The sequence below is a fragment of the Branchiostoma lanceolatum genome, chromosome 7 (assembly GCF_035083965.1).
Source record: "Branchiostoma lanceolatum isolate klBraLanc5 chromosome 7, klBraLanc5.hap2, whole genome shotgun sequence".
Lineage (NCBI taxonomy): Eukaryota > Metazoa > Chordata > Leptocardii > Amphioxiformes > Branchiostomatidae > Branchiostoma > Branchiostoma lanceolatum.
The window spans coordinates 2,777,088-2,804,675 of NC_089728.1; the positions used below are offsets into that span (position 1 = coordinate 2,777,088).

At 43.3% G+C, this 27,588-nt stretch overlaps 1 protein-coding gene across 1 annotated transcript; it reads right to left on the minus strand.

Moving 5' to 3' along the window:
- Positions 1-396: 396 nt before the first annotated feature.
- Positions 397-27,055, minus strand: LOC136439091 (glycine receptor subunit alpha-2-like). The gene is made up of 8 exons (XM_066434262.1): positions 26,692-27,055; positions 9,056-9,123; positions 7,973-8,202; positions 7,637-7,719; positions 5,950-6,105; positions 4,515-4,685; positions 2,564-2,904; positions 397-1,887 (listed from the first exon to the last, which is right to left on the minus strand). The coding sequence occupies exons 1-8, from the start codon at positions 26,879-26,881 to the stop codon at positions 1,678-1,680; spliced, it is 1,449 nt and encodes a 482-aa protein (XP_066290359.1). The 5' UTR covers positions 26,882-27,055; the 3' UTR covers positions 397-1,677.
- Between the last annotated feature and the right edge of the window lie 533 nt (positions 27,056-27,588).

A 27,588-nucleotide genomic window follows, 5' to 3' on the forward strand; every position in this document is an offset into this window, starting at 1 on the left:
GCGAAACGTTGGCGACCTCTTCGCATTTTAAGGATTTGTGTTACCCTTGACTTTCTAATGCGGGTATCATACAAACGGTATTACTAAAATGTCAACAAAGCACACAAAGATAAAAAGATTCGTTTTTTAACGATAAAACTCGTTGAGCGCGCTGTCAAATCGCTCAGCGAGGTCACCAACGTGTCGCGGGTTCAGTGAGATAGGGGCTTTAGCTCATGGCCCTTTCGTCACCTTTCCTTTGTTGCTTCTTAGTCTTCAACAAAAGGAATTCTTGTTTGAATGTCGGGCTATTTTAAAGTTGAAAGTAAAGTACACTAACTAAGATGTTGGCTATATCACTATCATAGGTATAGCAACCATTGCACTCAATATTCCACTGAATTCAGTTCAACTCAGTTGAAGTATGTACAGTATATTGTATTCGCTCCCAAATGCATTTACATATCGTCACATAGAATTCCATACCTCCACTTACATTCAATACGGTTAAACATGGTATACATTGTACACAATTTTAACACGCATTACCTCAACTGTTCACTGCACACATTTCAACAGCACTAAAACCAGTAACGTCAGTCTTGTAATATGTGTTTTCTTGTGTACATGGTGTGGAAATGATAAGGTCTTAGTGTCGAGTCGACTAACCTATATAATCTGTACAGAAACAAGTCTATTACCAATAATCAGAACGTCTAGTACAAATAACAAGAGCATGTATATTGCTAGATACACCGTGTCTATTGCTCGAGTGTTGTCAGCTGAGGAATAGCGCCTTTCACCCATAGTGCTCAATTAAGACAACAATCATATGAATGAATGAATTACAGTCAGAAGACGCATACAGCAATACCTTCACTATTAGTGGCGTGACATAAAACGTGTCACCATCGGTTTACCATACCGCACAAGAACACAGTAATTAACGCTATTGTTCCCATTGGGCCTTTTTCTGATATGTACAAGTCTGTGGGGCACTGCTCGAACGTCAAACCATCAGCACGATAATTGTCTATGAGCTTATCTCACCTTTCAAACGTCTGTGCGATGCTCAAGAGACATATTTATAAAATCTGTTAAGCCCTTCGCCAGTCTGGAGAGATTGCCAGAACCGTGACTCCTCCAGATAAAGTGCCGTTGAAATGAGAAATCACAGTAGGTTTGAAATACCCTCAAGGCAATTCCCTCTGTCTGAGAGCGCTGTTCTGATTGATTACATCTATAAGGCTTGTTGATTGTGCCGGCGACAGTCTGCCGCTGTAGTAGCTAACATAAAGATGCGTTTAAAGCTGTCAGTTTGTTTACGAATATGGGAACAGTACCCTTGTGACCTTAATGCACTGTGAAATAAGCCCTTAAGTGTCAATTTGTCTGTGTTACAGTTAATAATCAGATACATCTATTACGGTGTACAGTATGTTCCTTGTGGGAAGAACCTTTCAAATCGGAGACGGCGGAAAGAATAATATTGGCCCAATCATAAAGTTTTTGTCAATTACCAACCTATTCTTTACATATTCATCAAGCCACCTGGCGACGCCACGATCACCAGGAGTTAAGTTTCATAATTGGCCATTTTTAGTAATATTATCAAAATATCATATTTTCATCATACATTACAATGACTCAGCAGTCTGTGGGTGGCTCGGTGCTGAGTGTGTTTTTTTTAGATATCACTCAAAAGCACAAGTAGAACGGCCAGTAGAAGATGTTGAAGAGGATGAAGAGTGTGGGGAAGGCCACTCGGCAGATGTAGTCGATTCTCTTGGCTCTGTCTGCAGGACTGCGCGATCGGCAGGGTTTATTGGGGGGTGTCCTACAGCTGGACGCGGGGTCAGGTACCTTGGGGTCCGTGCACACCACCTGTAATGTCCCGTTGTTGTGGCTCTGAGTGGTAACAACAAGAATCACAATTAGGCAATTTGTAGTTCATGTACCAATATGTACATAGTGGGGACATAATGTTTCAACAGATGTTGTTTGAATGGAAGATTTGGATGTTTTGTCATTATGATTCTATGTTTGCCATCAATGCTTTGTGCTTTCTAAAATAATTCAGAGACATTATCATCTTCATCATTTCGGGCGGCTGGCCCGAGCTAAGTCCACTTTTTCTATCGTAGTGTTTCTCTTTTACATAGTGTCAATGAACTGTGTCCAGGCACCCCTGGTAATTTGATTGTTGTAAGTCTAACGAGGTTGCCCAACTCAGGAATGTGTGGCAATGCTCAATGCTATCGTCGGATCTACCAGGATTTATCTCGATGGGCTTGAATAGCAAATTGAAGTACAATATGAAATGTGACAACCCATGCATGGTATACATTGGGAAGTATATCAAAGAATGTCTAGACGTTAGAAACTCCTCCAATGATTGTAAAATCCAATTGTTATCCCATACTACTACACCATATTTTATAAGATAGACTAATTAGCCTAATCGAATGTTATCTATGTACCTTGCCATACCTTGTATCCTTTACAATTGTTGTGCAATAAAGTTATTATCTGCGAGGAAATTAAGTTTCCAACAGTGGGAGACTGTAAAATGAACCATATGAACCTGTGGTCTATGTTCCTCCCTTCTCCGTATGAAGTCGACGGCAGCATACTCCAGCAGGGCAGCGATGACGAAGAGCTGACAGACCACAACCCAGATGTCCACAGCGCGGACGTAAGACACTTCAGGCATGGGTGCCGTGCGGGAGCTCTGTGCAGTCATGGTCAGGACCGTGGTGACGCCGAGGCAGACCCGGGCCGGCACGGTGTCTATGGAGAACCAGAAGGAGACCCAGGACATGATGACGATGGATGTGGAGGGGATGTACATCTGCATCAGGTGGTAGGCAAGACGTCTGGACAGGTGCAGCTGGATCTCCACAGACGTGAACGTCTTGGAGGTTGCTGTAGGAAGAGGAAGATATACGAGTGAGAGGCCTTGCCTGGTCTTCGCAAAGTGAATACATGATATCATCTTCATCGCAGGGTGTTGTTCACTCTGAGGAGAAACCCTTCCATTGACATATTCCGACTCATTCTGTCCCGTGCCAGTCTTGGCGATGTGGAGCCCGGAATATCACCTCGATGCAAACTGCTTAGAGCCAGTGCGATGTGATTTCTGACGAACTATTCCGTATTCATTGCATGGTATTCGTCGCATAACGACCACCCAGAACTGGTGGGAATGGGCACAATATGGATTGACTGATGTAACATAGGCGTAAAATCTGGCTGTGGGGCTGTTATGGTGTTGCTGTGCCCCAAAAGAAATCAATACTTGAAATAATTACGGTGTGTTCTGCATCCCTGAAGAAAGCCAGACGCAATTCACACCAGTACTGCATCACGGGCCTATGTAAAGAATATACTAACGCAGGCACGAAGCAGGGGAAGAGCGACGTTTTCTTTCTGGCAAATTGGACATATTTATCTCCTAACATCTACGGGTTTCCTTTGCTTCATTTCAATTCGGTGCAGATAACGCTGGGGTGCGATTCTGCACTTTATCCCAATGACAATGCCGGTAGTGGAACGCTTGTTCTCAAAGATTTATTTTGTTCACACAAATAGCTGTATCCACACGGGTCTATAATTCCCAGTGCAAGTTGTCAGGCGGGATTTGGCATGTAACCAACAAGTACATTAGTGGTTGACTCATGTGCCTCTGCGAGCCTGATTACTGCCTAGAGAAGTACGCTTCCTTGGGCATACCACCTGATGCTTGTACCGCCAGACCATTAGACACTCAGCTTAAGTCCTGTCTACGTGAGGCGTGTCTAATAAGTCTTGGATAATCACATACTTTAGTATAGGCAGCATAATTGCCACTACAATTTCCTGGATATGCTTCGCTTCGAGCGTTTGGATTACTGCTTACCATCCCTAGCATTAACAGGACTGGCTGAGTGTTCGAAACACAGAATAGTACTCATCAGCTTCCCCATCACACGATGAAATGCACAAGCATAGGACTTTGATAGACTTTTACGTATATGTGCATAATATGATACTTTAATCTAGTATGTAGGAAATGGCTGTAAAGACTTTGATCTCCGTAGTGTCCTGCAGGGTGTTTGCAGATATAGGCTTCTATCAGCCCAGGTGCTTAATACGTACTTGGCGAAATAGCCACTTGTCATGAGTTGAAGTAAGTCTACTTTTGGAACTATTCATCAATGCTTAGCCGTCTGTGTGTGTTCCTTCTCATTTACGTAACGCCAGGATGAAGTGCCCCCGAAATTGTGACAGCACCGGCAGCAATGGCAAGACTAACTTTGAGCGAAGGCAAATATATTGTACAATATACTATGATTGCTGTTGTTATTTTTGCAATTCGGACTGACCAAGCTAAATACTATAGTCTTATTCGTTATTGTACATGTTTTCGTCATTGTCAATTTTATTTCATTCTTTCCTGTGGTGATGCTACTATTAGCAGTTGCTTGAGTACTTCACCACTGTGCCTTGTACCTTTTTGATGTTGATTAAAGGATACATATTGCACGCCCACCTACCCTCCGCCAGTAGGTTGCACGTCTTTGTGTGTTTGTCGCAGGTTCCGGGGAAGGAGGTGCAGTAGTCGCACTCCGGAGAGCTGAGCGTGTCCGCACACCGGGAGTTATCCACCAGACAGGCGTCAGCCGCGCGGTAGTCACAGATGTAGCTGGAGTACTTACAGCCTTTCCCTGCAGGGGAAAGCAAATGTGGTATCAAAGGCAATCTGATGGAAACCAAAATGGTTAACGAAGGGTTTCTTTTGCACTCAACCAAGAGATATCTACTCTCAATGTTTTGGTGCTCCCTTTGCCATCTACTTAAGGACAATACTGACTGGTTCTACTCAATTTCGATGGTTGGAGTCTTTAGAAGCACCTTGATAACTTTTCAACTCAAATGATATGATAATTTAGCTTCAATAGGAATTGGGTGGAGAGAAACAGCTATGATGATGATGACTAGGAATTATCAGTGGCGTTATGGTTACAATGCCATTTTATATTGGCGATGCATGAACAATCCATAAAACTACGATGTGGTCTACGCCATTGTGTTTCAACAGCTAAAACAGTTTTAGTGCAGTATTCACTTACTCTCCAAGCAGAGCTAGGGTTTCGGCTGGTTTTTGACGTGTTTTAGGCGTTTTTGTCATGCCTTCTACTTTGTCATCGTTTTTGTTGTGTAGCAAACCCAAGGGTTTGCTACACAACAAAAACGCCTAAAACACGTCAAAAACCAGCCGAAACCCTAGCTCTGCTTGGAGAGTAGTATTCACTGTGGTACCCTTGGCTAAAGCACATGCCGCATAATAACATCGATCCTACTTTACTCTACACTGTTGATACCAGCAAATAGCTGTACCTACTACAGCCGAGCCTATCTATAGTGACCAATCAGTGGACTTAACCCAGTAGACTGGTGACTTCTGCAGACTGGATAATCAGGATATTCTTGATGTTTGCGTTAATGGGAAAATTTGTACGCAATGGGACCCAAAACAGTGGCCAATTGGTCATTATGAAGAGGTGATCACTAGTGCAAGTTTGACTGTAAGTCTTGCTATACAGAACGTTAAGAATCAGCTTCTTAAGGTGCTCTAGATGTCTCCACGGTACATATTGATCGAATTCGCAGTATAGTATAAGCCCTTGGGGTCCTCAGTCGTGTTACTGGCGCCCATTAGACTTAGCCTGCCACGTCCATTCTACCAGGCTGTACATGTATAACCTATATCGTCAGGTGTACATTAGCTCCCCACGAGTGATTATAACGTACCTCGGTGCGCTCTGACACTTGACAACCTGACCAAATTTACCTTGAAGGCTCACTGCACATTCTGTGTGCACAAAGGTCTTGGCATCATAACTCAGGATTTAATTGGTTCACCCGACATTTAAAGAATTGTCTTCCTCCATAAATCGTCACGACGTAAAAGTACGATTCGATATTCACCTTCCACTCTGAGGTCGAATGAGTTGACATAAGCCTTTATCTCTATTTCCCTCAGTCTGAACTGAGAGTGGATCGCCGTGGCGTCAGTCAGTAACGGCTCCGTTGCGTGGCCACCCCATATAAACGGGTTTCCCCAGGCCAGGAGGACTCCTTCAACTGTGGAGAGAAGAGCGACACTTTTTACTCAACATGTGTGGCGTCCTGTTGGCTTACTTATGGTTAGGGTGTTTGGCCAAGGACCTAGCCTTGTAGGGTCCTGAGTTCGAATGTTGCGCCGTTGTTAAAGGCACTTAACTCGGCGAAAAATGGGTAACTGACTTCAGTTGGGGCGGTAAAATGAAGGAGAGTGGTGGGCTCCGCCTTCCAATACTATGCCCTAGACACAGTAAATAACAACCCACTGTCGTAACGACCTCATAAAGGCTATGTGACTACCTTTACTTTTTTACTCCACGAGCTACCTCCAGGACATCACCAATAGGCGTAAGAATTGGTAGGTGGCTGCGAAATCCGATTAAACAATGCTGACAATCTCTAACATCAGATACGCGCTTGAAACCACACCTCGTTGCAAGTGACTAGCTGGCTACACAACCATCACCATATGTCGCCCTAGCTCACTCTACAAAGTGCTGGCAGCAGGCCCAGAAATGTAATCTCCAGGGAAATCCGACTCATCATCAAATCAAATCAACCTTGTTCTGCTCATCAACAGACCCAGCGAGACGTGACTAGAGCTGTCCGTGTTGTGGGAGGATTATTACATTAGAGATAAACGAGCCATTATAAGAATTAAGATACTCGGTGGCATTAAAAGTTGAAGAGGCATATTGATTGTAGTCGGGGTGTGCTGAATTGCTGGTGAGCAAATTCTTTGAACAAGAGGTCGTCACAGAATATTGATTAAATACAGAAGCCGTGTAATATCCTGGGACCACTTACAACGGTCGTTAAAATGTCGTTAACGTCTGCTTAGAGTAACCTTGGCATTTGAGTGCTGAAAGGTAGGGGCGTGCCGGGATGTACTGGCAGTAGATAAGGAATTGTCTGTCGCTGAGAAAAACGTTTGTTAAAGATGTCGTGTGGGTTGGAACGACCTGATGCATGAATTAAGATTCCACCCAAAATTGCCTATTATAGGGCAAGCCTATTAGATTTTAGTACACCATTTGGTTATAGCTATTCGTGATCAAAAAATATATCATGGCTGCAATTTCCGTCTGCAAACGACTATTGGGCTATTGGGTATTGAAAGAGCACAACCGGCAGATTACGTTCTCTTTGCTCTAGCTATATCCGATACGTACTTCACGCACGGGTGTATTAGAATGCCAGTAGAATGAAATGTCCTCCATCATTCGATCTTTTCTGAAAACATCTATGCAATCTTTAAATCCTTTAAGTCCTCCCCTGCATGTGACATCACGGCCCGTCCAACCAAAGAGCACAAAATAGCCAACTGATTTAAAGATTACATACAATTACATGTTTTCAGAAAAGACCACATTTGTACGTGAAAATAGAGGAAATGTCATTTCAATGGCACTTACAGTAGAGATCCTTTTCCTATATGGCGTCTAAAGTGCAACTGATGCCACTATGGATGTACACTAGGATTTCAACTCAATTGTCTGTGTTGCGGATTGATTGTGTAGAGAGTGAATGTAAAGAAGATGCGTGTACTTACATCCGTCCATCCTGATGCTACAAAGCTGGTTATCCAGGGGATAGTTCTGTAGACTCATGCTGCACGTCACCTTTATCTCATACCTGAGACATCAATACAGTAACGATGAGTATAATTTCACCTTGTATGATACGTACGTGTTGAACATTAAAGGTGGCCGGTATCTAGGTCAAGAAGTATGTGGTAAACACAAATTCTGAATTCCAGATAGTTGAGACCGGTGAGAGTCTAGACATTTGACAGATTCCTCAACCGTCTTTTAAATGAGCGCTTCCATTGATGTCTTTATTATCTTTTGCGTGGAAATGGAGCCTCTGAAAGTAAATCAGGACTAACCGTGACAACTCGTTGACGTTGCCGTCCGCGGTGACCCACATGTTGGGTTCTTTCTGGAACTCCTTGTGCGGCACGCTGGCGACTTTGACCTCCTTCAGGTTGGAGAAGTCGATGTGAGGCGTCCACAGTCTGGCCCCGGGGTCCACGGGCAGGAACGGCCTGCCTTCAGGAAGCGGCAGCAGCCGGGGGTCGCGCCACTCACGGACGATCTGGATGGTCGCCTGGAAGTCCTGGGAACGTTTGCAGACAATAGGATGATATTTTGACCAACAGAACCACTAAAGTCAGCAAAATATCTCGTTTCCCAGTCCAGAGATACCGAGTTGTATACTTCTCAGAGTGCACAAAGACTATTAGGACTTTTCTAGGAACTGTGCGATCTTTTAAACATACGTCAGCACTATTCAACTCAAGTACTAGCAATTGCTTCACAGCCACTTAACATACATCCTTACAATTGATTTTTCCAAACTTCGACATGATCGGGCTTGAAATGTTGTTTAAGGACACACCCCGAGGGTGCTTCAACCCAGCCGGACCTGAACAGTAGTTTGGTTACACAAGTTCGATTTTTTATCAGACCTTCCAAATATATCCTTTGAAGACAAAACATGAAAGCGAGCAAAATCAATCTTCCCCGTATCCAATCTATCCTGCTGTCAAACACGTGTCTGTTCAACAAGACGTGAAATGAGATGACCTGAATCTTCAGACCGTTTCTGTTATTGCAGGGTCGATGCCTGGAGAGGAGAGTTTAACATGGAAAGGCGAAGGGTTAGTCTGTGTCACACAGACTCTGACTAACTAGGGATGCAGCTCCGGTGCCCGGCCGGGCTGTTTGCGGGAACGAAAACTAAACATGTACTAGTACATCAAGAAATATACACAAATTTTACTTGTGACTAATGTTTGTGAGATTTTGTGTGTTTAGTTCTCTTTTCATTCATACTTTTGGTTCCCGCAAACTACCGAAGTTGGTTCGGAAGTAGAACTTGAATGGCAGCTGGGAGAAGGAGGAGCTAATCATATAACATAAGCGCTATATTGGATAAGTTTATTTACTTGTTGTAAATCGGACTGTACCATTGTTTCCTCAGACACAGATCCAAATCCTTGTAAGTGTGCTGCAACGGTGACGTTTAACCAGCGATCTGCAGGGAAGAGAAATCATTTTCAGTGAGAACGAAAGAGTAAGAATGCCGGTACAAAGCTTACACCACGATTCAACGAAACGTGGTAGCAATACACAACGAATAGGCAACTTTATGGCTGCCTTCCAGCCATCTTTACAGTCAAGCGACGCTAGAAACGTTTCACTTTCAAGACTCACTAGACACGTTTCACCTCACATTGAACCAGAAGGAAAGGACTCCTGATGGTAAAAGAAGGTCGCCCGTATTTCACCTTAAAGAATCTGATTGAAACTGAAACTGAAACTGAAACATGTTTATGTAGAAAGGACTTGATCAACATTTTGTATGATAATGAATACCGCAGGTTTAAACTTGCATCGGTTACTTTTAGAGTCACGACATGAGATAGATAGATAGCACCAAGCTGTTCATGACAGAGTGCACACGGAAGCCATGTATAAGACGTCATGGAGAAGGCTGGTAGTACAGGCAACCATGACCCCAGACCCTCATTCACGAGGAGAGGATTAGATACAGTAGGAACGCCCAATGTTGCAGGCGCAAGAGATGTCCGTTGAAACACCGTCGTGACATTTTAAGATGTCCTCTTCAGTCCAAGAGTTATATCATGCACGCCACCCATCCTTCAACCCAAACACCTCTGAACCAATCGATGAGCAATGTGTTCACGTTCTCCTTCACCCTGCCCCATCCTATGTACATGTAAATAGCGTGCACTTAAAAAGGCCTTTCAAGAATAACACCGCGGAGAAGTACAAGTTAATCTATTCAGGTCAAGACCTTTCTCCTACATCAAGTCAAAGGCATTTTTGCTCAAGGATGGCTGGCCTGCATTTCACAGCGGCTTTGCGAAAGGTCAACATCGTAATGCATATCCATCTCTTGAACTTGAACATGATGTGACATGCGAGCTTGTGCTTGAGCATCTAAGAAAAGATCGAATGCCGAAAGCTTCTGACAGCAAACAAATGTTCCCTGCACGCAAGATTGCCAAGGACCTTGAATTTTCGAGAGCATCCGTCCACATCCCAAACTTGTGCAAGGCGGAATAACTTAGGGATGGATAATCGATCAAAAAGCGGAGTTCGCAGCTCGTTAATGACAGATCCGTTGACAAATGGTCTGATTACACCTGCTTTAACACTGGTTAGATCGATGCACCCTCATGTGTACAAGGTAGCAAACATTCCCATCAGACGACAGGTCTGTCATCAAAATTCATCCATTTAAGTGGAATGTTACACACAGTCCATAGTAAGTATGTGCCTCTAATCAACGTGAAACAGATTGCCCTGTTTGGATTGTGCAGACTCGACATATACATCTTCTCACTCGTTGGAGTTGGAATTGATGTGTTTTCATTACTGGACGTATATGGCCATATTGGATTTTGATCCTTAGTCTATGTGCTTCTCAATGGATGCAATACAACGCATGTGGTGTTGACAGCAGATTCCATATATCATTTTTTACTTATGGATGACTATCTTTGCATGAATTCTTCATGTTTGCGTAATTCCTTGACTTTATAATGGGAATAGCATGCAAAACGTACAAATAATACTTAAAGACAACAAAACACACAGAACGTAAAAAGATTCGCTTTTAATCGATGAAATTCGTTGACAGCTCTGTCAAATCGCTCGGTCGCAGCCAGGTCGCCAACGTATCGCGGGTCCAGTTATGCTACGGTCACATTTCCGAAACGGGGCCCAGCCGGGCAGTTTGGAGGAACGAAAAGTATGATACAAAAGACAACAAAGGTCACAAGCATACAAAATATCAATCCTAAGCATAATGTGCGCGTATTTCTTGACATACACTTTCATTTCCCGTTCGTGCCCGTAGCATTAGATAGAGGCGTAAGTCCTCCATGTTTGCGTAATTCCTGTACGTTCAGGTTCACTACTTGCGCCTCTCAGTCAAGGTGACACCATAGAAAAAACCTTTCATGTCGCCGCCGCATGTGGAAGAATCAGCCTTGACTCGGTGCCACGGCAGACGTAGGCTCCAACACTGTGCATGCTTGAAAGCACGCCGTCTTTTCCCACCGACCAACATGCTAGTCGGAATTCTTAACTGATGCATCATATGAGGCTTTTGATATCGTTGAATTCCTAAAGCCCCCCTCTCACTGGACTCGCGGCACGCTGGCGGCCGATCGAATTGACCAAGCACTCAACGAATTTCATCGACAAAAAACGAATCTTTTTAAGCTTTGTGTGTATTGATGTCTTTGGGGTCATACTTGTACGTTTTGAATAATATTCCCATTATAAAGTCAAGGGTAACACATATCCAGTTTAGGACGCAGCGACGCCGCCAGCGTGCCGCGCGTCCAGTGAGAGGGGGGCTTACCTGATGCATCATATGAGGCTTTTGATACCGTTGGCGCCCGTACAGCAGCGTCTTTATCAGCGCACTAACTAAGTTACAGCCCGTAGAGCCACGCAACGATCATTTTATTACAGCAAAAGTACCCCGTCGAACCAATCTGATCAACAACCGTTCAATTGTTATCTTGTTTTCCTCCGGGCATAAACTTGTGGTCAGAAACGAGCTGATGTGTGAGGTTTTTATAACCCGATATACAAATTCACTACACGGTGGATTTGCTTTTTTTCATTTTTTTTATTGGTTTTTCATAATAACATACCAAACCATCCAGCAAAAACTGATCGTGTATAGATATGAAATCATAAAAAATAGTAACAAAGGTGTAGTTATCAATACAAATTAACAATAATGATACCAAAAATGGTAACATAAATTAACAATAATGGTAACATAAATTAACAATAATGATAACATAAACTTTATCCAACAGAAATTAGAATGTAGTGTAACAGAAATTAAGGATTTGCTATTTTACAGCTTTCGGTTTGATGTCAGAAAGACGGGCACCCGGTATGATTACATCGTGGGCTGCACGGATGTCCTTCACATCCAGATGCAGGGTCGGCACCGAGGTTGCTCAAAATCACTTGCTGCTTTGATGATCAGGGGTCATTGACCCCGCAGTGATCACTAGTGCTTGTATGTCAAAATGAAGTCAGCCGCATCTGCTGAAGATGATTCACTTTCGCAGGAATCGATAGACCATGCCACTTTTATTGGTGAAGTTTCTCTCCGTTGGACTTGCACAAAACTGTGTACCGTTGAAACTTGTACGTGAAAAGAGCCTTCAGAGTGAAGCCTATAAAAACCTTAGGCTCCGGGCGTTGAAGGCCGCGCGTGTTACGCCAAGCTCGTTAACTATTCGTGTTCAACAAGGCTTGGTCTATGCCAAATCTCCAGGCAGATCATTACGAGCACTCTGAACAACAGCATGTATACGAGCTCGTTAACTATTCATGTTCAACAAAGGCTTAGCCTAGCTATTCCAATCCTCAAGGTAGATCATAAAGAGCACTCTGCATAACAGCATGTAGATGCCGTGCACTCAACAGAAATCGCCCAACACAACCTTGGAGCCGTTATTACCGCTCAAATGTAACAAGCAGCAGGCTAGGGTGGATGATGATTTGCCACGCCTTTGTCTGACGCTTCTATTCCCGTAATTGCATGTTTCACAGCCAGACAGGGGAAGTGTGACTATCAAATCCGACATACTTAACAACATGCTCGGCAATTTCCGGTAATTTAGCTACCACATGTTATGTCACTGACAATTACGGTCATTGCTACGCGAGACTCAGACTTAAAAGTTCAAAGGCGTCCTTCATCCGCGTGGTTCATACCCTTCCATTAAGAGGGTTGCTTGCACACGGTTATACACTACCATGTAATTCAGTCAAGTGGGGTTCGCGTTCAGAACCAAGCTGCCAAGTACATCCATAGTTTTCTTTGACTGCTTTATTCAGTTGGTGATTACATGAAGTAAAGAAACTTTTTCTTTTCAAGTGAGAAGAGATTACGTACGTCATTTACGTGGTGGTAGCGCACTCAAGTTGACAAACTTATATTAGCGCCACCACTAAACATATATGCACAAGACATAAAAGTGAAAAGATAAGAATACAAACTTGACATGATGTATTAGATTATAACCAAATATGATTAAGATGATATAGTATGACAACAAAAAATTCTTGAAGGCACATGCCCGATCCCTTTAACTAATGGAAAAGTCTAATTGAACACACTTAACCTAAAACTTAGAAGTAAAAAACTTGCGATAATTGCAGTAAGTTATCAGAAGTAGTTACAATGTGACCTTCACGCTGCCTTTCCACTTTCCCTGGATGTCCTGGATGCAGCAGAGCTCTGTAGTGACCTTTCTGTGTAGAAGTACAACGTCTCATATGTAGGTAACTTTTGAATACCCTTCAAGCAACCAATTCAATGTTGCCATAGACCATGAAGGATGTTAAATCGCCTGAAGATGTAGGCCGCGCTCGATCTACTGGAATGAGACAAATAGTGCAAAAAGTGATCTCCGTGTTTCGCTGACGTGATTTGTTGCCGTTGCTTTGACCCAGACTCCAGACCTTTAACCTAAATGGAAAAAAACGCACATTTGACCTTGTTTAATAAGCTCCGGGAATTCATCAGTGGGGTTGTGTGGCGTAACGGCAGGGTGTTCGGCCCAGAACCAAGCGGCCCTGGGTTCGAATCCCCCTGACCCCACCGATGTTGTGCTCTTGGGAAAAACACTTTACACGACTTTCCTCGCTACATCCAGGTGTAAAATATAATGTGTATATTGTTCTCTGTACGTGGCACAGTTAAACAAAGTTACGAAAAATTGAGTACAATGCCACGTCGTCCTTGTCGGTCGAGAAGCAAAGTAAAAAAAAATGAATTCATCAGAAACTTCTTTCTTTATCTTGTATGCAGCCAATGGTCGAACCCGTAATACAATGAGTCAGGCCGTGTGCCTGAAGGAAAATATGCTTTTTGCTGGTGTATGTCCTGAGGAAATGGCCAGTCAGTGTTACATTTAGCTCAAATTCTTACTAAGAGTAAGAGCGAGAAATTCGCTTGCACTTTTTAGATTTGACCGGGATGGTTTTGATCTACTCACACCGGGAAGGACCCCTGCTCTTTTCGAAAAGAACCGGTGAATTTCAATGTATGGCTGTTTTGGTTACTACTATCATAATTAGTCCACTCTATCTTCCAAAACGTCCCTGTCTTCCATGACGCGCTGTAAGTTCATAATCACGATACTTGCAAATTGTCGGTCGAGGTCTCCCAACACAATGATATCCGTATTGTGTTGTCCGGAGTATGAGATTGTTGAGAATCGAGCTGCTGGCTAAAGACTCGAACTGAATATCAAAAAAAAGTTCTCTACTTTGGTTTTGGAATGCAGCCAGCGATCGAATCCATGAAGCGATGTGTGAGGTAATGTGTCCTCTGAGGAATGGGCTTCTTTGTTGCCGTAGGTCCAGTCATGGCCCAACTGTGCAATAAAGACTTGAAATATTGGCTCTGCTGTGCGCTGATTCCTATCTCCAATGTTACAAGCCAACAAGGATTGAAGATGCTTCGAATTGATATTAAGTTATTGGGCTTTCGCAGTCTAGATTACGAGGCCAACGCATAACTCACAGTGAGGCGTAGCAGTAAAGGTTATAGAAGAACAATTTTGTTCTATAAACTTTCTCTGAGCGAAACATGGATGGAATATCTATTCTAGTCACAAGTTGCAAAACTGTTCATTGTACCAAGGGTCTTGATACAACCTAATTGTTTGTACCTAGACATACATGGGATCAAATGACGAGAAACTTGTCAGGTACGTTTATAGGTAATTGGTGTGAATCGTTATTGTTGAATAAGCAACGGGAGGCTTTAGGTGTCAAGTTTACTTAGTCTGACGGATGTTTAGGCTTCTACAACTGCGCGTGCTGAGAGTCAGCCGAACACATATTCTATATTCACGAGGCAACCTCGCTTTACCTTTGGTCTTATTTTCCTGAAACGGCCCTGACGCCGCTAGAAATTGGATACAGCTTGGCAATTCTGCTCTCTGTGACAAAATCAGATAATGGCTGGCTCACTGTGACCATCCTGGGTCACACACCGGTGGGTTGTCTACCCCTAGTTTGTCGTGTTTGCACGGGAAGCGAGGCGGGTCATCTTTACTATCAGTTGCTAGGCAATCATCTGCCTCGTGTCAGACCATTATCTGCTGGGTACATCATCACTCTTCGGTGTCTTCTATAAACGTGATGACTAGGAAAGTGAGGTTTACTCCAGCAAATTGCCGTCACATCAAATGGAGGAAGATGTCAGAGACAGGCAGGCGCTGTGTTGTACGTTACCATGGCGACAGGTCACAGTCTACCAAAACTACACGTACCCCATAATTTGCCGCCTATCGTATCTGAATGTCAAAATAGATCGCAGATCTTTGAAGGACATTTCTCTACGAACTTGTTCATCTTCTTGCATTAGTTTCGCTAAGTTCGGGCTCTACGTTTCATTTACGCACCCCTCCGTGCACAAGACACGTGCCTGCATGAGTAGATAAACTGAAGGATGTTAAGCTTGCACGAGTTTGTAGCGCTTCCGTGGGCAGTATCATAACCTCCGTGAGACCTTCACACCGGAGAATCCATTGATCTGGACACGATATCTAACTCACATAAGAATCACGAAGCCGCGCTCCAATGAATCTACAGTGTAAGGTAAGCAGTCATATCGACCGTGGGATCCTGTCATCTAATCATGCAACACAGTCACTGGTTTTATGGCATAATATACAATGCTATTTATTCTGGGCTGTATTCTCAATCCATGTGAGGCTTATAAAGTAACGCCCGCAATATCATCGCAACCAGCTGTGGTAACGAGATATACTCCACCTGTCTATAAGACGGTAAATTATAAAAGAATGCTCGCATAGACACAATGATAGATAGTCCATTGCTTGTCCTTTCTTATTTTATGGTAAGCTGATTTTCAATGGGTGGCAATTTGTTCCACAAGTTAAACATAACATGAAGTGAAGTTTTATATAAATGCTGTCATAAACTTTCAAACTCCGCAATGTACGTACTTCAGAGGACACAGGTGCATCAGAGTATGCGTGAACCATACAACTGAAGGTTTAAATCATTATGCGGGATTCTGAACCAGGGCTAAAGGGTCAGGATCTGGCTCATTGTCAGAAACTTCATTCCGGTTGGAAACTTCTTTGATTGCTGTTTTTGTGCGTGAGGTGCTTAGCGAAGTAAATCAGAGCATGTCTTAGTTACCCGCGACGTCGACTCTAATAGGATCTGCAGATGCAGGCAAACCATCCCGGATTGACCTCCGTTCTAGCGGCAATCAGAGCAAAGCGTTGACTGGCGCATTTATTCATCAAGGCTAGCGGAAATAATCTCATACTTAACCTCTCGCACAGTTTTTAAAGCTCTGTGTCCCGTGAAAAATCTATCGAAACATGTAGTACATATATTCATTAGAAATAGAACCCACCTTGTGGTAAAACGATCATGGCCTCTACCAGGCTCCAGGCGTGGCTCACCGCTGGATAGAGTAGAAATCGTCCAAAAATACATACCAGAGGAGTTGGCCAGCCGATAGATATAGTTGGCACTGTATCTATCGGCTGGCCAACTCCTCTGTTATGTTATCTACTCTTTCCAGTGATGTCTAGAGCCAGGTAGAGGATAGTAAACCATAGAAAATAAGATTTATGGAATATATACTATACAATAGCAATCATGGCTTTCTCAAGTGTATATCTATTGTCTTTATTTGATTGCAGTGCATGTTGAATCATTCACAACCTTCCTAATGAAACAATTCATAACAATACGTAATTGATAATATTAGACATTAAGCGGAATTTAATCAATTGATTAGATACCTTTACGTGTATATTCATGCCTCGAAAAGCTAGGTACAGGCCGTTTATCGTATGACTTAAAAACGAAAGATTTACCGCAATACACGAGTTAAACATATGCACTTACTCATCATGTATGTTAAACATACATGGTAGACAAAAGTGCTGTACTAAGCTAACCGAGAAAAGTCAGAACATGACAGTCAATATTGACGATTCATGTTGCCAGTTGCAATACGCGCTAATTTAGAAAAACAGCAGGAGCTATGTCAGGCCGCGCACAAGGTCCCGTCTGTATGGCCTCGTGGTGAAACAAGATCCATCACCAAAGACAAACGGTTTTGGCAGGCAGACCTGTGGCCCAAATGACCGACAAGGGAACACTTTGAGTAGAGCGTGAATCTACTGCAGACTAAGTACTTTGTAATGAGAATATGTTAACGTCGATGTTGTGTTGAACGTTGCAGTCTTCAGGGCGTCAGCTGACAGCATACTTATCTAATATTAGACAAACCGGTGCCCCGCCAGCAGCTTACGAAATGTATCATATAAGAGACAAGAAAACACACAAGACGCAAGAGTAATATCAACGAGCATAACTTGTGTAAATTTCTTGATATACGGTGTTATTTTCTTCGTTCCCGCAAACAGCCCGTTCGGGCCCCAGTTTGGAAACGTAATCCTGGCATCAGAGATACAGGTGGAAAATCTGCATGTATACTAGGGCTAGGGATTGATTCTTCTTATCGCTATTCTGAACGTGTTATCTACACATAATCCACATCGCAACGGAATAACCCGAAGAAATGCTGTAGAATTCCACAAGGAATCGGTGGATATCGTCAATATAAACGGCAACACCAGATGCTGGTCAGCTGCATCCCCTGGGCTTTGAAAAACGGATGTTTCCCATTCTCTACGCTTTGGCTTATTAAGATGGTAATTGGCCCCCTTTCCAAACGTATCAACGTGTATACAGCCATTTATATTCGCTTACAAGGCTTTACTTGAACCAAACGGAAAGTCTTTTCCACTGCACACTGACCCCCATTAGGGACTTGGGATTCCATTTACATCTTCCAAATTGGTGTCAGCCCGTAGGTTATAAATGTAGGTTGCTCTGGGCTTTCTCCCATTGCCTCTGTTGCCCTTCCATAGTTCCCTTAGCGAAGGTCTATATTAAGTTGTCACGAAGTGATTAGATCCTACTCCACTGGCAACTTTCGCTTCTCTCACGATCAATAGATTATAATAGACCTAATATAGTTCTCATGCTGTTGCTGTTATGACGGCGAAAAATCAGTCTCCTGTGCTTAAACTGCAACGATTGATTGTGATTTTCATATCTATCTTGATATTCGATTAAAGACCCAACAATCCAGGTGAATTGTATGTACGCGATAGCTCGTGGCATGCAAAGTCAAGATAGCTAAATGAACCTTTAAAGATGATTAACACTTTATCTTGCCCAGACAGCGACAAGTAAAGTTATACGTTTTCACCTTTATCTTATTTCTCGTTTCTTCCACGTTTATTCCTTCACTGCTAAAATATTGATAAAAAGTAGAAGCACTCCTCTGAGTCAGCAAGGAGGGAATGTGCGGTGTTTTGCTGTGCTGTGAGAAGCCACTGTAGATAGAACTTAGCTATGACATGACTACATGCCCCACAGGACAGTCAAGGTCAACATGATCCGGGAAAGAGCTATGGTGATTTCGTGGAATTCGGCCTGATATTTCTCCTCTTGTGCACTTGAACAGGAAACGCCGTCCATTTTTACCACGCTTCATGAAGTTCTTGGCAGTAGATTTTGGATGCCAGTCGACGCGTGGCCTTGTCTATAGAACCTCATGTATCAATCACGCATGCTCCTGCAAGTCCTTCCTTTTCGAAAGTACTCGGTACACTCCCGGGAGCCTTCAACCGTGACTTCCACTGTCGCACCCGCATTTACGCCAGCGCGCACTCTCGACATTTCACCAGTGGCATCTAAATGAGAGTATCGCTACCATTTCCTTCACTAGAATCCATTTAGTGGTGGTGGCAGTTTTTCATTGTTTCGCATTGCATGTGTTTCTACCGGGAAAAGATTGGCAATATTGATCAAGTACCAGCGGACCAATGAAATATTACGATCGGTTTAGACAGCGGAAGTGCAAATCGAACCTTGATAGAAATGGATCGTGACAGTCGTCCTTGTGAATCAGTGAGGTGTATATGAAAGCTTTCGGAGAGCCGGGCCGCTCGTAACTTGATGAATACTCCAAACGGATTGTCGCTACACACGCCTGTCACATTTTATCAGGTTGATAAAGAAAAAACTCCTTTGTGTTTAACCTAACAAGATCTGGAGGTGCTTTTAAATCGGATCAAATGGATTTACACATCAGTGGATCCACCGCGGATTTCTTCAATCTAACACAAGCCTGTCACATTTTATCAGGTTGATAAAGAAAAAACTCCTTTGTGTTTAACCTAACAAAATCTGGAGGTGCTTTTAAATCGGATTTATACATCAGTGGATCCACTGTCGGATTTCTTAAATCTAAAGCCCCCCTCTCACTGGACCCGCGACACGCTGGCAGCGTCGATGCGTCCTAAACTGGATATGTGTTACCCTAGACTTTATAATCATGGGAATATCATTCAAACGTACAAGTATGACCAAAAAGACAACAAAACACACAAAGCTTAAAAGTATCTGTTTTTTGTCGATGAAATTTGTTGAGTGCTTTGTCAATTCGATCGGCCGCAGCGACGCCGCCAGCGTGCCGCGGGTCCCGCGAGAGGGGGGCTTAACAAGGGTTGCGTTGTGCCATCGACATGAAAGTAACTGAAAATTAGATCCACTTTAACATGCTTGTTAAGCACCTCTCTGTAATGACATCTGTATAGATTTTGTGACATTTTTCGTAAGGCATTCAATCATCGCAAGTAAACTGAATTCCTTCTTCCGTGAATGATCTCGCTTGAGAATAGCAAAATTCCTTTATTCACGACCGAGTATTTACACTATCTCATGTAAATACATGGTTGTGAATAAAAGCACTTTGCTATTCTGAATTTGTACTATTCATAGGAAAACAAATGCCTCGTAAACGCCAGAGGTACGACCATTGTAGTCATCTGCCTTCTTGAGTTCCTGGAAGTCCGACCAAATTTGGTGTCCGTCCCAGTTTAAAAGACGTTAGAGGAAAATTTGAATAGACACTTATTGGCTTCTCAACAATCTCGCTTTTATCAGTTTTAACACTTTGGCAGACAAATTCATTACTGCACCTGGGATCTCACGCCGTGAGCTATAGCTTTTGGCTGAGTTCCCAGACGGGCGGTTCGGTCTGACAACGGCTGATAATCACCATGATCATGGGACGTCTGGGAACGGATCTTAAACCAGATACGTCGATGAAGATTAGACATCCAGGTAATAAGATACGCCAAAAAGCAGTTACTCAAACAACTGGATATGATTTTGGAAACGGTCAGACGTTTCAAGTATCATCCACTACTTTTCGTCAGTGACTGTGAGCAAGATCAGTTGAACAGCAGGTTTATAACCACGAACTATGACTCAAGATCAACTGATCTTGCTCACAGTCACTGACGAAAAGTAGTGGATGCTACTTGAAACGTCTGACCGTTTCCAAAATCATATCCAGTTGTTTGTTTGAGTAACTGCTTTTTGGCGTATCTTAAACTAGATATGCCAAACATTCATCAAGACTTCGAGAAACCGAGGGCGTTGAATCACGGCAATCCGTTTAGAATTATCTACCGGAGCTGCTAAGTCAAGACCACCTTCACTGTTCCCTGGAGTCGTCTTTAGTTAAAAGTTGAAATCCTTCCCGCACCAGATGGTGCATATGGCGGCGCTCATCTCCCTTTCAATAGCCCTTGGGCCACACAACTTTGTGCAATTACTACAGCGGGGGGGGGGGGGCTAATCCACTGGTAGTGGTTTGTGTGTTCAACTACCATACTCTTTCCCAAATGCTGAGTGCTAAGCAGAGAAAGCAGAATGTACCATTTTTAAAGTCATTGATATGACTCGGTCGGGGATCGAACTCACGACCTACCGAATGCAAGGCGAACACTCTACTGACTTGGCCATTGAACCGGGTTGAGTCGTCTTTAGATAACTTCAACCCAACAGACACCCAGTCAAGAGCTCACCAGCTGATGCTTTGAACCAATTATACAAAATACAAAAAAGAAGAATCAACCTAGAACAGGGTTGTCACAAGTGAACTTCCTTTCACTTGAAACACAATGAAGAATACGTTATCTAAACAACGTACACAGTTTGCAATTAACAGTCGGTAGATACTCATGCAGTTAACCTTACGCCCATACATCAAGATGTGCCGATGGCATCTTCTGACGCTTTGCAGTGGCATTAGACGTCACGGGTGACATAAACGATAACTGATGGCTACACGTCCACAAAGCATGCGATGCCAACATTTTTCTGGGAAGAGTTGGTTGTGATTTCGTGGAATTTGACCTGATATATCTCCTCTCTGTGCCCGTGCGCACTAGAGGATCAACTGGAGTTATGATGAGTGAAAGTTTTGTCGGTGAAAGTGGCAGGCAGACGGACTGTGCTCGGGAAGACATCTTTCATTTCATGGAGACCGCACTGCCAACTGAGCATACACTCCAACTCATGCACCAACGATTCTCTTGTGGGATCGTGTGGCGTAACGCCTGGGTGTTCGGCCCAGAACCAAGCGGTCCCGGGTTCGAATCCTACTGACGCCACCGATGTTATGCCCTTGGGAAATGCACTTTACACGACTTTCCTCACTCCATCCAGCTGTAAGAAATGGGTATATTGTTCTCTGTACGTTACAATAAGTTATTATATAATACTTGAGTGCAGTGCCACGTCGTCCTTGTCCATCAAAAGGCGAAGTAAAAAACGATGTTCTGATGTACATTTTGTTTGTCAGATCTACAGTGAGATCATTCTTTAATACAAGGATCAAGAGACATGTCAAAAGTGAACCTGAGAGGTTGAATCGATCTTGACGGCTCCTAGAATTGTTTTCCCCGCTGCGAAGATTTGCTTATTATACAGGGATTAGAGGGGATCTAAGATAACGAACAGCCCCCACAAGAATCCGTCGATGTGCAACATGAACAGGAATCGCCTTGAATACAAATGAACCACTCAGATTCACGAGTAACGAGGTACAAAGTGGAAACGGTCTCGAGCTGGAGCCTGCCGCTACGGAGCGCATCACAGCACGTAGAAATCGTTGAACTGCGTCAAAGTAATTACGTTGATTGTAACCATACCTGAAGGGTGCGAAGTTAACAGCGAAACATGCCACAATATGAGTTGTAGCAACTTGTGTTGCATTTTATGAACTCTGCTGCTCATGGTGCTGCTACAGTTAATAATATAACAATAACTTTATTACAAGTTCATGCCCGAAGGCTGATTGCAGACAAACAAGTACATGGAAATACATGGGAATCGATATAGTAACGCTCTACGGGAGCGCATGAACCATATGTATTATCATTAGCTACATAATCATCTTTGATGTAGAATAGCTTTGGAAGAATCTCATTTGATTTTGGCTATAGATTTTAGAACAGAGTAGCTCAAAATGGTGATGTAACATATCATATCTAGGATACTACTTTAGGATTTACTTAGGTCTCTAGGTAGAGACAAGAAAGCAATGATTACAACCATTTGAAATTCATTGATATGATTTGAAGGTTGATATTTGTTAGATTTGCAAATCTTCAGAAAGATGATGGAGATGCAAACTGATAGTGATACTGAAGTTATAAAACCATTTTAAAGTCATGACAGTCGAGCTAAAGTGTCTCGTCAAATTGCCCCAATTTTATGGACATAACACTCTACGAAAACGAGTGGTTTGACAAGTGCCATCGTCCCCGCTCAGGTGGCAGTCGGCGTGATGAGATACGACCGCCTAAAGGGAATCAAAGGACTTGCATTTTTCATCAATCGGACCATAGCGCACTTTCTCTTGGGTCTGAAGTACGGCCAGATTGCCGCATGCCCGCCAAGCGTCACTTTCATCCGTACATCCAAGAGAAATGCCACTGTTGAATCAAAGAAGGAAGAGAACCCATGATGTGCATTAAAAAATCCCTACTACTGAAAAAAACTTTACCGTTGGGGATTCCATCCTGTGTCTTTTCATTCATCCTTTCCTTTGGCCTCTTCGTCTTCGTAAACGACTCACCGGCAATCACAGAAATGGACCACATACCGTAAACTCTGATTATTCCAAACACACCTCAAAGTAGCTCTGGCAGCAAAAAGAGCCCGGCAAATACCATTAAGAGCAATGCGAGCTTTACGATCATAGTAGGTTTCGCTTTGAATCACAGCATCTGTGGTACTAACCAGACGTTATGTGCAGAAGAACTGCGGTTAGGAGTTGAAGAGTAAATTTATACAGACACGCTCACGTTGATTTGATCGTCTTTCCGTTCACTTGCTGCGCTCAAACTGTTCTAGTTAATCACCATTACCGGCCGCTGAAGGCATTTACAGTCATTTCCTGCCTTCTTAAGCTCTTAAGCCCCTTCCAAACTTAACGTTACAGCTTAAGCTCCTTAGCAATCTACTTCAATCAGCCACATTGCGTCACGGAGCCACGTTTAGATCGGCAAACGGGACCATCACTGGAGGAAAATTGGGCCTCTCGCAACTAATTAAGGTAGATTCTGTCAACTCCCCCATTAAGATGCAAATAGAGTTGTCACGCTTCCCTGTTCAAAACTGATTCTCTGTACCGCAAGGACCCACTTAGTATTTACGGCAAGCCTTCATCGTAATAAAAACGATACTTGGCGGTAACGTCACCAGTCACTTATGTTATATGTGCAGAATATATTTTCCGAAGTTTTCATGTAAAACGTTGCTAATGGTAATGTGGAAGCTTTCCTACAAACTATTGGCAATGGCTGATATGGCAATGGCTGATATACATGAGTTACTAACTGGAAGACGAAGTACAGCTGTCTCAGGTAGTCGGGCAGGTAAAGAGCTGGGGACGTGAAACACCTGCGGTCCTTATGACTGCTTGTGCAGTGAAAATGAAAATGAAAGTTATAAAAGGAAAAACAGATGCTACGTGCAGTTAATACAGGTTCTCCTAGCTTTTCGACAAGCACGATTAACAGTGGACCATGGGCTAAGGACTGCGGCCCTTTCCAGGAGCGTGCATGTCGGTGACAACAGCTGGAATTTGAATTGTAGACCATTTGGCCTAGAGGCAGACGCACTAACCACTGGACTACCCAGCCTTGTTGTGAAGTGATAACTATACTGGACAGTCGACACTCATTGTAAAATCATGCTATACGGCAAATATCTGTCTAGACATGATCTAATAGCTCTCTGTCAACTTCCATGTACCTCTGCTCTCCCTAGAGTTCTAATTACGTCCACCCTTCACAGCTCATAGTGCCGACATTGAATCTATGAATAGTACTGAAAATGTAAATTTTAGGCGTTTTGACCGCACTATATTTTGAAAATTAATAAGAAAGAGAAGACGCCGAACCCATGCATTAGAAAAGTTTTAGAACCCATGTTTAGATTAGTATGAGCGCAGTCCTGTCACTATATGTACTTTATTACGATTTTTTTACTTGAATGCCTGTACCTGAATGTACAATAAAGCATATCATTCATCAAATCAGGGCGAGTTTCCATGAAGCGATTTGCAGTGGTAGTGCGTATCGTAGGCAAACAGCTTTCTCATTTCCTACTAAAGGTGTGCTGATGCAGCTTAGATAAAGACTGCTTGTATTATTATTGCAATGAGGTAATAATTTAATAAGTCCACGAACATTGTCTCTGCAGTTAGCCATTAAATTGAAACAAATTCCAAATTGTCTACTCTGCAATCTTCTTCGCTTCCAAACTGACCGACAGTGAACTCTATCTAATATTTAAGGGATTTGATAAAATGTCAATAGCAGACAAGTGGCCACTATAGATGGGATTCTTGAATGCGTCGGCCAATTGGGTAAATCATTCAAGGGACCATCAGAAGTTGGACCGAATTTTTAGGATTTCACTACTACAGGTTTGACAACATGTCATTATTTCAAACCCAAATTTGCCGGTCCGTGTATTTGCCGAAATACACCTTCAAAATAAACGAAATACACATGACGATGGGTCAAATCTACCGAAACACAGTATAAGTTGATGAGTAAACATCACCGGTTACTATTCAATACACGGTAGATACACGGACCCCAAATTTGCTACTCGCTTTTGATTTAATATAAAGATAATCCATGCTTCGCGGGCTGTGTAAGAGTCTGTCACGGCGTTACTTTGATCCGCCTCCAGGCTTATCGTGAAAGCCTTGCCGTCGATCACTATCTCACTCATGGGAACCACGCGAAGGAATGGCATGAAAATGTACCTGCCCAAAGGTAAAAAAGAGTACCTGCAAAAACATAACATTTGGACTTTTTCATGACGGAGGAAGCTACCAAATACCACTTGTCTTTACCATGCCTCCGTCCATGTTAACAGTATGACTGTCAGTTGCTAACTGAGTTCTGACAGTTTACGTTTACGTTTTACGTTACGTTTTACGTTTGACTACGTTTCATCATTTCAAACTCAAATCAGCTTTTGATTTAATATGAAGATAATCCATGCTTCGCGGGCTGTGTAAGAGTCTGTCGCGGCGTTACTTTGATTCGCCTCCAGGCTTATCGCGAAAGCCGTGATATCGATCACTTACTCACTCACGGGAGCCTCGCGAAGGAATGGCATGGAAATGCTTACCTGCCCAATTGTAGAACAAAGCACCTGCCAACGCATCTCGTTTGGTCGAATTGCAAATTTCTTTATTCACAACCAAGCATTTACACGAGCCATCATTGTGAATAAAGATATTTGCTATTCAGTCATTCACCAACCTGATGAAATTATTCACGGATAACGTTTGGTGGTTTTCATCAAGGAGAAAGGGACAACATGCCACTGACTGAACATTTTACGTTTAGCTCACTTTATGGGTCATTTTATAGTACAGTCATGGTCTCTATATGGAAACCTACTGCTCAATCTGCCTGTAGCCACAGGATCGGAGGACCAAAGGTCTAAGGTAAGGTCTCTAAGTGCGTTTTCACCGAGGTATGCATCCATCAATCACTCACTCACTCATGAAGGGCATACTACATGCACAGGTGGGTGGGCAATGTTTGTCTGCCCAAAAGCAAAACAGAGTAGTTGCAATTACGTTTGGACTCATTTATCAAGGAGAGAAACGGGCACAATGTAATACGACAGGGACGTCTTGTGGTTATGGTTGTTGACATAGAATCTAAATGTTCTGCGTTTGAATCCCTGGAAGGCCCCACTATTGTGTCCTTGGAAAAAGCACTTTACACCAAAATCCTTAGGTGAAGACGAGTACCGAGCTTCGGTTAGGGAAGTCTTCTTGGATGGGAGGCCCGTTGCTTAAGGAAATACCCCGTTAAAAAACCACTTATGGCTAAGAGTAGGGGTCCTACAACCTACAAGCCATCACAAACAACGCTCACCACTCGTCGGCGTTAGCTCGTGGCCGGGCGTTGTATCCGTGTCAGATTGACGGCTGCCTCATTCAGGTTGAGACCACTATCTCCTAGCATAATCACCTGCGCTACATATTCCACTAACTTAAGGTCAATACCTAGAAGTGGTCAACCACTCCCTTGCATCTTAACAAAACCCGTTAAGAAAAAAGTGCACTCACCTGGCACGGGCGGCTTGACGGTGTACTGATATCCCTCTGGAGGGCGGAGCATCCAGTACCTGCGGCTGCGGCTCCTGCTGGCGCCGCTGCTGTTCCTGGGACTCTCCCCGCCGGCCGTCCCCGCGTAGAGAAGGATCCAGACGACGGCGAGGACCTTCCCGTACCTCCAGCCTGCAGATGCCTTCCTCATGCCTGGCGATCGGAGACGTCTTACGGGGCTGTTCCTCAGAAGCAACAGCTTGGCTCCTTGCGTGTGAGCACTTGAGGCGGGACTACTCGTATAACGGGGGCATATCTATCGCCCACCGGTCACGTGTGATCACGCCGGCTCCTTCACCCAACCCTCGAGTTGGCGGTGGAGACCCTCATGGGAATACTCAATTATACTGCAAGGTGCACCTGCGCACAACACAGTTGGCATTTAGACTCTCCTGTTCAATTCAAACTTGTTATCCCGGTAGAAATTCAATTTGATTTTACGCATGTTTGCATGAGCTTCAAATCCCTGCACATAGGTCCACTGATCTATTTTGCGGTGTAGCAGAACCTACATTTCCTTTCGCTTAGAAGGTAATGTCTTTTATTAGATTTACGTTACACAAGAAGTCGTGATAGTATTAGTAATAGAAAAGTAGTTTATTTTCCATAAAAGAGATAAGCTTGTTGGCAGTCCGATGACTGAATTGTACTACTAGTGGACAGTACGTGAATTAAAGATACAGATTTATATGTACAATTAGAATCGCCTGTCTTTGATGGACTATCTTCTTACGAGGAAGTGTTGTGGACATCAGAGGGAGTCAATCAGAGGGAAGTGGCAATTTAAAATCGATTTAAATATTATTGATACCTCATCTTTGTAAGATGAAATATTACTGATACATTCTGACAATGCCT